General features: G+C 38.7%; 1 protein-coding gene across 1 annotated transcript in view; it reads left to right on the forward strand.

The window, feature by feature from the left end:
• Positions 1 to 12,849, forward strand: part of OPN3 (opsin 3) — a 55,443-nt gene that overhangs the window by 37,270 nt on the left and 5,324 nt on the right. Inside the window, 1 exon segment of the mRNA XM_060142861.1 lies at positions 1,572 to 1,891. Within this exon segment, the coding sequence (XP_059998844.1) occupies positions 1,572 to 1,891 (320 nt within the window).

A 12,849-nucleotide genomic window follows, 5' to 3' on the forward strand; every position in this document is an offset into this window, starting at 1 on the left:
CTCTTTTTCCAAAACAAAGGAATACTATATATAGAGTGATTACCATGGGGCTTGACTCATAACTGATGCCCAGTTTGCAACAGTCACCTTCCCCTTTCCTGCCCATAGTGTCACCTGGAATAGAGAATTAGGCTTAACATCAGTTAAAAAGTACATGTAACATTGTTGTAAGATTATCCGTGCATTTTCATCCTCCTGGGGTGTGATCTGGGAATCAATTAGAATATAGAAAGTAATTTGGACTCAGGATTGAAATTCGCTAGTAAAAAAAAAAGAGGCTGACATATATTTTGCAACAAAGGGATGTAGTTTAGGTCAGTTCAAATGGGTCACCATCCAAGACTAAGTCAGTGTGACTAAGCCTGCTACTTATATATACCCGTGCTGTTGGGAGGGCCTGAGGAATGCAAGGCTTGCTCTCTCTAGGTCTGTACTAACTGGTCATGGTACTGAATAATAGCAACTGAATTCAGGACTTGAAGCCCATTGTGCTTGCTAAGACACAGTTATGGTCAAAAACTATATTATATTTTTTAAATTTCTTATTGCTTTGAACTAAATAATAAGAAGGGAAAATTCAGTAAACTCCTGTGTTCTTACATCACAATGTTGGCTCCCGATTTCAGCTCTGAGCACAATGAGGTTTTTCCTGACACCCTGTCCACATTTCCCTTTATGCCCTCTCCTGCCTCACCTCACATTATTCTCTATCTCTGCACCGTCTCGTTCCTTCATAGCACTTCACTAATTTACTTGTTTTGCTTTTTGGTTTGTTATTATCTCTTCTCTTTTACCCACTGGACTGTAATATGTTCCACAAAACCTTGTTTCACTCACCACTTCACGTCAATTTTCTAGCACCGTTTATTGACACATGCAGTTAATGAATAAGCAAATTAATATATGAAATATATAAATTATTGAGTGAATAAATTGCTCTCTCGGGAGAGGCAGAGAAATAAATGAATAATCTTGTTAAAGCCTATTTGTTGCAAAATAAAAGTATAGATGAAGACACAGGAGCACAGAAGACTTCCATCTCTGTCAGCAGTCTTGCATGTGAAAGTTCATAGGCTGACGCTGCTAGTAGGTAGGTTAGGACAGCTCTTGTGTAATTTTACCATCACTTTGGTCAGTTCACATTTGTGGAACCCACTTTGACTTTATCTCTATAGCCGAGTCAGATACCTGAGAGAAGTCAAAACCAAAAGAGACTTTTTTTTTAGTGACTCTTCTTGAAATGCTCCAGAGTTTCTCTTTGGCAGAAAATTTAACACAACAGCTGTACCACTGGGCTAGAGCTGATTTTAGAGCTTTTATTTTTGTCCTGCTATAACTCACATGCCATTTTCCATTCCACATTTTCTTTATGAGTAAACATGTTTCCAACTGAGTTTCCTGGGGACTGTGAGGCGTTATCTCTATTAAGGTATTTTGGCTTTTAGAGCACCTTGTTGGTTCCAGATACTCTGTAAGGTATTGCCAGCGGAGAATGTATTGCTCTGTTCTGCCTGTCTTCTCCCACAACCCCACAGTGCCGTGCTATGCTGTCCCACTTTCTCTTCTTGCAGATATTTTTTCCATTATCACCCTAACTACACTGGCCTGTGAACGTTATATTGGCATGATCCATAACAGAGTGATCAGTTTTTCCTGGGCCTGGAGGGCCATTACGTACATCTGGCTATACTCACTGGTGAGGTCAGGGTCACCTCTCCTGGGCTGACACAGGTATATCCTGGATGTGCATGTACTAGGCTGTGCTGTGAATTGGAAATCCAAGGACACCAGCGACTCCTCCTTTGTGCTTTTCTTATTTCTTGACTGCATGGTGGTACCTGTGGGTGTCATTGCTCATTGCTATGGCCATATTTTATATTCCATTCGAAAGGTGAGTTGAAGAATATGAATGCCTCTCCTCCAAATTGTGCAGGGTAGAAAATTTTCTGTGAAAGAAAATCATGCTCTTCCCCACAGCTGATACAGCTCTAGGGGACATCCCACTTGATAAAATTTTGCACTGTGAGTCACTCTCTGAAAAGATCAATGAGGAATGGCATTTACTCTCCCTTCGTCACTCTTTAAACTAGAAAAAGGAAGGAAAGGCGTTCTGGGCAGACAAAATCAATAACAACCAAAAAAAAACCCTACATCTTCAAGCATTCTTAGAATTTAAGAACTCTAATAAAGGGAATTCCACACTTCCCATAACTTTATTCATCCAATAGTCACATAAACCTACTAGAGAATGGTACAGATATTTTGTCTGGAAATCAGTTTTGAGTCATAAAGGACAAGAACTGACCACAGCAGGTTTCCTGTTAGGTGCTAGCAAGAAGGCGTCTGAAGTAACAGACTGGGGCACACTTCATATTCCAGTTTCTAAATTCAACCATGTACGTTTTCCTTACTCACTGCTTCTTCCTACTCTTTTCTCTCACCAAATTCTCCAGTCTCTTGCTCACTCTGCCAACCCCCTCTAGCTTTCACCTCTTTTAAATCACTTAGCCACATGCATTATTTTAAATCATGCCCCATTATCCTTAACTTTCATGTTCCAACATTTTTTATGCACATTCATTTTGAAAAAAATCAAATCCCTTGTTCAATCCAACTCTTTGTTTTCTGCATGACTGTAGCCAAACTACAATAAGTTGAAGAAAAACCACATTGGATTCCCAGCACCCACATTCAGCAAGCAGTGAGATGTCCTCTTAGCAGTGTCTAGCAAACTTTGGATCCCTAGATGGTCCACTCTCTATGCAGTTGCTATTACAAATCCTCAATTCTCATTTTACTCTCTTGCCCTACTATCCTCCCCTCCTTATTCTTATCAAACCGTCATGCTTCTTGTTTGTTTGGCAAAATAAAGCAATTACCAAGAAATTCCTTAACTCTCTGCCTCCCTTTATACAAACTTCTAGGTACCTACTCATTCTTTTTTTTTTTTAATATCTTTATTGGAGTATAATTGCTTTACAATGTTGTGTTAGTTTCCGCTGTACAACAAACAAGGTGAATCAGCTATACATATACATATATCCCCATATCCCCACCCTCTTGCACCTCCCTCCCCCTCTCGTTATTCCACCCCTCTAGGTGGTCACAAAGCACTGAGCTGATCTCCTTGTGCTATGCAGCAGCTTCCCACTAGCTATCCATTGTACATTTGGTAGTGTATATATGTCCATGCTACTCTCTCACTTCGTCCCAGCTTCCCCTTCCCTGCTGTGTCCTCAAGTCCATTCTCTATATCTGCATCTTTATTCCTGCCCTGCCACTAGGTTCATCAGTACCAATTTTTTAGATTCCATGTATGTGCATTAGCATACAGTGTTTGTTTTTCTCTTTCTGACTTACTTCACTCTGTATGACAGACTCTATGTCCATCCACCTCATTACAAAAAACTCAATTTTGTTCCTTTTTATGGCTGAGTAATATTCCATTGTCTGTGCCACATCTTCTTTATCCAATCATCTGTCAATGGACATTTAGGCTGCTTCCATGTCCTGGCTATTGTAAATAGTGCTGCAATAAACACTGTGGTACATGACTCTTTGAATTATGGTTTTCTCAGGGTATATGCCCAGTAGTGGGATTGCTGAGTCATATGGTAGTTCTACTTTTAGTTTTTTAAGGAACCGCCATGCTGTCCTCCATAGTGGCTGCACCAACTTACAACCTCACCAACAGTACAGGAGGGTTCCCTTTTCTCCACATCCTCTCCAGCATTTATTGTTTGTAGATTTTTTGATGATGACTATTCTGACCAGTGTGAGGTGTTACCTCATTGTGGTTTTGATTTGCATTTCTCTAATGATGAGTGATGTTGAGCATCTTTTCATGTGTTTGTTAGCAATCTGTATGTCTTCTTTGGAGAAATGTCTATTTAGGTTTTCCACCCGTTTTTGGATTGGGTTGTTTGTTTTTTTGATATTGAGCTGAATGAGGTGCTTATGGATTTTGGAGATTAATCCCTTGTTGGTTGCTTAATTTGCAAATATTTTCTCCCATTCTGAGGGTTGTCTTTTCATCGTTTATAGTTTCCTTTGCTGTGCAAAAGCTTTTAAGTTTCATTAGGTCTCATTTGTTTATTTTTTATTTTATTTCCATTACTCTAAGAGGTAGGTCAAAAAGATCTTGCTATGATTCATGTCATAGAGTATTGTGCCTATGTTTTCCTCTAAGAGTTTTATAGTGTCTGGTCTTACATTTAGGTCTTTAATCCACTTTGAGTTTATTTTTGTATGGTATTAAGAAGTGTTCTAATTTCATTCTTTTACACGTAGCTGTCCAGTTTTCCCAGCCCCACGTGTTGAACAGCCTGTCTTTTCTCCATTGTATATTCTTGCCTCCTTTGTCAAAGATAAGGTGACCATACATGCATAGATTTATCGCTGGGCTTTCTATCCTGTTCCATTGATCTATATATTTCTGTTTTTGTGCCAGTACCATATTGTCTTGATTGTTGTAGCTTTGTCATATAGTCTGAAGTCAGGGACTCTGATTCCTCCAGCTCCATTTTTTTTTTCCCCTCAATATTGCTTTGGCTATTTGGGGTCTTTTGTGTCTCCATGCAAATTTTAAGATTTTTGTTCTAGTTCTGTAAAAAATGCCATTGGTAATTTGATAGAGATTGCATTGAATCTGTAGATTGCTTTGGGTAGTTTAGTTATTTGCACAATATTGATTCTTCCAATCCAAGAATATGGTATATCTCTCCATCTGTGTCATCTTTGGTTTCTTTCATCTGTTTCTTATAGCTTTCTGAGTACAGGTCTTTTACCTCCTTAGGTAGGTTTATTCCTAGGTATTTTATTCTTTTTGTTGCAGTGGTAAATGGGAGTGTTTAATTTGTCTTTCTGGTCTTTCATTATTAGTGTATAGGAATGAAAGAGATGTGTGTGCATTAATTTTGTATGCTGCAACTTTACCAAATTCATTGATTAGCTCTAGCAGTTTTCTGGTGGCATCTTTAGGATTCTCTATGTATAGTATCATGTCATCTGCAAACAGTGACAGTTTTACTTCTTTTCCAATTTGTATTCCTCTTATTTCTTTTTCTTCTCTGATTGCCATGGCTAAAACTTTGAAAACTCTGTTGAGTAACAGTGGTGAGAGTGGGCACCCTTGTCTTATTCCTGACCTTAGAGGAAAACTTTTCAGTTTTTCACCACTGAGACTGATGTTGGCTGTGGGTTTGTCATATATGGCTTTTATTATATTGAGGTAGGTTCCCTCTATGCCCACTTTCTGGAAAGTTTTTATCATAAATCGGTGGTGAATTTTGTCAAAACCTTTTTCTGCATCTATTGAGATTATCATAAGTTTCTTATCCTTCAGTTTGTTAATATAGTGTATCACATTGATTGCTTTGCATATATTGAAGAATGCTTGCATTCCTGGGATAAACCCCATTTGATCATGGTGCATGATCCCTTTAATGTGCTGTTGGATTTTGTTTGCTAGTATTTTATTGAGGATTTTTGCAACTATGTTCATCAGTGTTATTAGCCTGTAATTTTCTTTCTTTGTGACATCTTTGTCTGGTTTTGGTATCAGAGTGAAGGTGGCCTCATAAAATGAATTTGGGAGTGTTCCTCTCTCTGCTATATTTTGGAAGAGTTTGAGAAGGATAGGTGTTAGCTGTTCTCTAAATACTTGATAGAATTCACCTGTGAAGCCATCTGGTCCTGGGCTTTTGTTTGATGGAAAATTTTTAATTACAGTTTCAATTTCAGTACTTGTGATTGTTATACACATATTTTCTATTTCTTCCTGGTTCAGTCTTGGGAGGTTGTACATTTCTAAGAATTTATCCATTTCTTCCAGGTTGTCCATTTTTTTGGCATATAGTTACTTGTAGTAGTCTCTCATGATCCTTTGTATTTCTGTGGTGTCAGTCATTACTTTTCCTTTTTCACTTCTAATTCTGTTGATTTGAGTCTTCTCCCTTTTTTTCGTGTTGAGTCTGGCTAATGGTTTATCAATTTTGTTTATCTTCTCAAAGAACCAGATTTACTATTGTTTCCTTCATTTCTTTTTCATTTAATTTTGATCTGATCTTTATGATTTCTTTCCTTTTGCTAATTTTGGTTTTTTGTTTTGTTTTGTTTTGTTTTGTTCTTCTTTCTCTAATTCCTTTAGGTGTAAGGTAAGGTTTTTTGTTTGAGATTTTTCTTGTTTCTTGAGGTAGCATTGTATTGCTATAAACTTCCCTCTTAGAACTGCTTTTGCTGCATCCTATAGGGTTTGGGTCATCATGTTTTCATTGTCATTTGTTTCTAGGTATATTTTGATTTCCTCAGTCATCTCTTGGTTATTTAGTAGCATATTGTTTAACCTCCATGTGCTTGTATTTTTTACAGGTTTTTTTTTCCTGTAATAGATATCTAGTCTCACAGTACTGTGGTTGGAAAAGATGCTTGATATGATTTCAATTTTCTTAAATTTACTGAGGCTTCATTTTTGACCCAAGATATGATGTCTCCTGGAGAACGTTCCATGTGCACTTGAGTAGAGATTGTATTCTGTTATTTTTAGATGGAATGTCCTATAAAAATCAATTAAGTCCATCTGGTCTACCGTGTCATTTAAAGCTTGTGTTTCCTTATTTATTTTGTGTTTGGATGATATGTCCATTGGTGTAGGTGGGATGTTAAAGCTGCCTAGTATTATTGTGTTACTGTTGATTTTCCCTTTTATGGCTGTTAGCATTTGCCTTATGTATTGAGGTGCTCCTATGTTGGATGCATAGATATTTACAATTGTTATATCTTCTTCATTGATTGATCCTTTGATCATTATATAGTGTCTTTCCTTGTCTCTTGTAATAATCTTTATTTTAAAGTCTATTTTGTCTGATACAAGTCTTGATACTTCAGCTTTCTTTTTTTTTTTTTTTTTTTTTTGGCTGTATGTGGGCCTCTCACTATTGTGGCCTCTCCCGTTGCAAAGCACAGGCTCCGGACATGCAGGCCCAGCGGCCATGGCTCATGGGCCCAGCCATTCCACAGCATGTGGGATCTTCCCAGGCCGGGGCACAAACCCATGTCCCCTGCATCAGCAGGCAGACTCTCAACCACTGCGCCACCAGGGAAGCCCTTCAGCTTTCTTTTGATTTGCGTTTGCATGGAATGTCTTTTTCCATCCCTCACTTTCAGACTGTATGTGTCCCTAGGTCTGAAGTGGGTTTCTTGTAGACAGCCTATATACAAGTCCTGTTTTTGTATCCATTCAGCCAGTCTGTGTCTTTTGGTTGGGGCATTTAATCCATTTACATTTAAGGCAATTATTGATATGTATGTTCTGATTACCATTTTCTTAATTGTTTGGGGTTTGTTTTTGTAAGTCTTTTCGTTCTCTTGTGTTTCCTGCCTAGAGAAGTTCCTTTAGCATTTGTTGTACAGCTGGTTTGGTGGTGCTGAATTCTCTGAACTTTTGCTTTTCCTTAAAGCTTTTGATTTCTCTGTAGAATCTGAGATCCATTTTATTTTGAATTTTATTTTATTTACTTATTATATATCAGGTTCTTATTTGTTATCTATTTTATACATATTAGTGTATATATGTCAATCCCTAACTCCCAGTTCATCCTACCACCCACCCACCCCCACCACTTTCCCCGCTTGGTGTCCATACATTTGTTCTCTACATCTGTGTCTATTTCTGCCCTGCACACTGGTTCATCTGTAACATTTTCTAGGTTCCACATATATGCATTAATATACAATATTTGTTTTTCTCTTTCTGACTTACATCACTCTGTATTACAATCTCTAGATCCATCCACGTCTCTACAAATGACCCAATTTCATTCCTTTCTATGGCTGAGTAATCTGAATGAGATTCTTGCTGGGTAAAGTAATCTTGGTTGTAGGTTTTTCCCTTTCACCACTTTAAATATATCTTGCCACTCCCTTCTGGCCTGTTGAATTTCTTCTGAAAGATCAGCTGTTAACCTTATGGGGATACCTTTCTATGTTATTTGTTGCTTTTCCCTTGCTGCTTTTAATATTTTTTCTTGTGTTTAATTTTTGTTAGTTTGATTAATATGTGTCTCAGCATGTTTCTCCTTGGATTTATCCTGTATGGGACTCTCTGTGCTTCCTGGACTTGATTAACTATTTCCTTTCCCATGTTGGGGAAGTTTTCAACTCTAATCTCTTCGAATATTTTCTCAGACCCTTTCCTTTTTTCTTCTTCTTCTGGGACACCTATAATGTTGGCACACTTAATGCTGTCCTAGAGGTCTCTGAGACTGTCCTCCATTCTTTTCATTCTTTTTTCTTTATTCTGCTCTGTGGCAGTTATTTCCACCATTTTATCTTCCATCTCACTTATCTGTTCTTCTGCCTCAGTTATTCTGCCATTGATTCGTTCTAGAGTATTTTAAATTATAGTTATTGTGTTGTTCATTACTGTTTGTTTGCTCTTTAGTTCTTCTAGTTCCTTTTTAAACGTTTCTTGTATTTTCTCTATTCTATTTCTGAGATTTTGGATCATCTTTACTATCATCACTCTGAATTCTTTTTCAGGTAGTTTGCCTATTTCCTCTTCATTCATTTGGTCTTGTGGGTTTTTATCGTGCTCCTTTACCTGTAAGAAATTTCTCTGTCTTCTCATTTTGTTTAATTTACAGTATTTAAGGTCTCCTTTCCCCAGACTGCAGGGTTGTAAGTAGTTCCTCTTGCTTCAGTTCTCTGCCCTCGGTAGTGGGTTGGTCCATTGTCTTGTGTAGGCTTCCTGATGGGAGGGATTGGTGCCTATGTTCTGATGGGTGGAGTTGAGTCTTTTTCCTCTGATGAGCAGGGCCATGTCAGGTGATGTGTTTTTGGTGTGTCTATGAGCTTAGTATGACTTTAGGTAGTCTGTGTGACGATGGGTGGCCTTGTGTTCCTGTCTTGTTTGTTGTTTGGTGTGAGACGTCCATTGCTGGAAGCTGCTGGCTGTTGGTTGGAGCTGAGTCTTGGATTCAGATAGAGGTCTCTGTGAGAGCTCTTGGTAATTAATCTTCCCTGGGACAGGGAATTCTCTAGTGGTCCAGCATCCTGGACTCGGTGCTCCCACCCTAGAGCCTCAGGCCCGACATCTGGTCAAGGGACCAAGACCCCACAAGTCACTCGTCCTGACAATAAAGGTAATTTAAAAGACTAACAAAACCCCAGACAAATGGTGAAAAGTAAAATAAAACAAACAGAAACTAGGAAACACGCACACACACAAAAGAAACAAAAACAGAACCAAACAAAACAAAAAGCAAGAGAACAAGCAGACAAACAAAAGAACCCAAGCACAAAATGGAGCAATTAAGAAGAAAGCTGACAAAAACACAAAACCAAAACACAAAAGCAAAGCAGAGTGCCAAGTGAAGAATGAAGCAAAGAAACAAAACAAACCAACAAAAATGATTAAAAAATAAAAAGAAAAGAAAAAGGGGAAAGAAGACAGAACAACAGAAAGGCAATGTAGAAACAGAAATATAAAAAAAATAAAATAAAATGCAAAATTAAAGAAAAAAAAAGACAAACAAAACCCCCGAGAAATGGTAAAAACAAAATCAAATAAACAAAAACAGAGACAAGGAAACGCACACATGTAAAAGAAACAAACAGAGCCAAATAAAACAGAAAGCAAGAGAACAACCAGACAAATAGAAGAGCTCAAAAATGAAATCAAACAATTAGGATTAAAGCTAACAGAAACACATAACCTAAAAACAAAAACAAAACAGTGTGCCAACTGAAGAATGAAGCAAGGAAACAGAACAAACCAATAAAAATTATTTTTAAAAAAATAATAAAATGAAATAAAAAGGGAAAAATCACAGGACAACAGAAAAGCAAAGAAGAAATGGAAATATTTAAAATATATATACATATATATACTGAAGAAAAAAGAAAAAATAAGGGAAAAGAACACAGAACCACAGAAAAGCAAAGTAAAAATAGGATGTATAAAGAAAATTTTAAAAATATGTTATGAAACATGGAGATCCCAAGAGACTAAATTAAAAAAAGAAAAACAACAAAAACTCCACCACCAAATAAACAAAGAAAAACCAAAAAAAAAAAAAAGCTGGAACCAACAACAGAACAAATTGAAACATAATAAAATTAATAGTAATAATTATGTTTCCCTGGGGTCTCCGCTGTGTCCTTGCACATGCCATGAGCCACAACCCACCTCCACCTCCCGAAGAGGCTCTCCTGTGCCTCTGGGCTGGTCTCTGGATGTGCTGTGGGCCCTGTGGGGACTACTCAGGCTCTGATCTGGTCCAATTCTTGCATGTGCTTACCCCAAAAGTCCACAGCTGCGAGAGCTAGACCGTTTTCACTTGTGGGAACACTCACTGTCTACTCAGATATTCCATAGATGCAGGGTCTACCTAGATGATCACGGGTATTTAATTTGCAGCTTGCACAGCTGATGGAAAGATTTTTGATCTTCTTCCTTAGTCACCCCATCCACCTTTGGTTTTATCCCCACCTCTGTGTGTGGTCCACCAACAGGAGTCTGGTCCTGAGGCTGCCTTGGAGCCCTTGGGTCTATCCCTGTGAGGACCAGGCACAAAGGTGGTATGACTGCTTGGATCACAGGAGTCCCAGTGGTGCCAAATGCCCCCACTCATTCTTATATCCCTCTCTTCAGTTGCAAGGGAATGGGAGAGGTCTCTCAGGACCAAACTGATCCTAGATTCTTGTTTTCTTCCTCACCCCAATCTCTGCCTCAGGGACCTCTCTCAAGTAATAATTTTCTCTTTCACTCATATATTCAATCTCTCCCTCAGTACTGGCTCTTTATCTGTAGCATACAACCATGATAATTTAATTCAAAAGCAAAATATACTCTCAACTCCCTCTAGTTATCAGTTTATTTCTCTCCACATCACTGCTAACTCAAAGAACCATTGGTGGCTTTTGGTGCTACATCGTCACTCAATAAGCATTCATTTGACCAATATTTATTGAGCATCTAAAATGTACCAATTATTTACTGTTATGGGCTGAATATTTGTTGTCTCCCCAGCATTCAATGTGATGGTATAGGAGATGGGGCCTTTGGTAGGTAATTAGGGATATATGAGAATGGGATCACGAGGGTAGGGCCCTCATGATGGGATTAGTACCCTTATAAGAAAAGAAAGAGAGAGCAGAGCTCTCACTCTCTCTCTCCACTGATAGGAGAACATAGAGAGAATTTGGCTATCTACAAGCCAAGAAAAGAGGCCTCACAATGAAACCCACCTTACTGGTACCTTGATCTTAGACGTCCCAGTCTCCAAGTCTGTGAGAAATAAATTTCTATTGTTTAAGCCACTCAGTATTTTGTTATGGAAGTCCAAGCAAAGGCAATTACTAATCTCTAAGGATACACAGTGAATAAGATATAGCCACTGCCTCAGAGTCTGTAGTTTAGTAAATTCACATATTTATTCCTCAACCCATTGCAAATTGGTGATTCCTTCTTCTACCACACTCTCACAGAAACAGCCTTATTAAGGTCATTGATGGTCTCCCAAATGTTAGAGCCATTGGACACATTTCAATCTCTTTTTTTTCTGGCATCTGTGGCATTGAGACTTGTGGCATTGTTGACAGCTCCTACTTAATTGTGAGTTTCTGCTCTCAGTGTTTCTAGGACCCCATTCTCTTTTATCTTTGTTGCTGACTCTCTGGGCCCCATCATCTCATGTTTCCTTCAAAGGCTTCTTTTCCTTGGGCCTCCCCAGCATTCTATGCTTAGCTCTCATCTCATTCTGTCACTGACCAGGGTTCTTGGCCTTCCTTAATCAATAGAAATTGATGAGAGGACAGATAAGAAATTCAGGCAAGGCTTTATTGGGGTCCCTGCTACAGCAGGGAGGAGAAAAACAAGTAACAAGTTCCCTTGTTCGCTTCCTGAGGCGGGGCCAGCTGGTTCTTTATATGGGGTGAGGGTAGGAGTGGGCCCAGAGATGGGCTAAAGGGGTGGCTTAGGTGGTTTGCCCACCCCTTTGGTGGTGTTGTGTGTAGGGGGCATGCTTTTGCTCTTGACACCCTGCTTTTGCTCCCGGCTCTTCAGAAGTAGCAGTTGGGTTTTTGGTCTCTTTGTATCTCATTGTCCATAATTTGCCCCAACTGCACATGCATGCAGTTAATTTTAGTCCCTTATAGTTTCTTTGTATTTTGTTGCTTGAGGAGACGTGTGTCCAGGTGCAAGCACTGCAGCAAAGGGTCCCGGGTCCCAGGTCCCAGCCTGTCTCAATACTACGCAATAGACATGGGCAATCTCATATATTGGCAGTATTTTCCTTCTAACAATAGCATGGTGACTTTGAAATTCTACTTCTGATCCAGGTTGTTCTTATGACCTCTATCAGATCCTCATAGTCAATTGCCTATTGAATACCTCCATGTGGATAGTCCACAGACTTGTCAAATTCAACATGTGTGAAGATGAATTGGTCATCTTTCCCCCCAAGTCTCTACTCCTCCATTCCCTTTCTTAGTGAATGGTCATCACTCCTATCTACCTAAGCCAGAAACTAAGGGGTAATCTTTGACTATTCTTCATCCATGTCTCCCTCACACCCAAACAATTATCAATTTTTATCTATCAAACCTCAAATATATTTCCATATATCTATTTTGTCCTCTCAATTTTTTTGCCTGCCAGACTCAATTCAAAAGGGTCTTAGTTTTCCTTTCTTTATTCTTGCCTTCCTCTAATCCATTCTCTTCATACTGCCACCAGATTAATTGTCCTCAAATGAAAATTTTCTTATGTCACTACCCAGCCTAAAATCCTTTAAGGGTTCCATTGCCTTCATGATTAAAAGTAAGGCCCCTGAGCTGACTATGAGGTCC

Source organism: Lagenorhynchus albirostris, chromosome 2, assembly GCF_949774975.1.
Source record: "Lagenorhynchus albirostris chromosome 2, mLagAlb1.1, whole genome shotgun sequence".
Lineage (NCBI taxonomy): Eukaryota > Metazoa > Chordata > Mammalia > Artiodactyla > Delphinidae > Lagenorhynchus > Lagenorhynchus albirostris.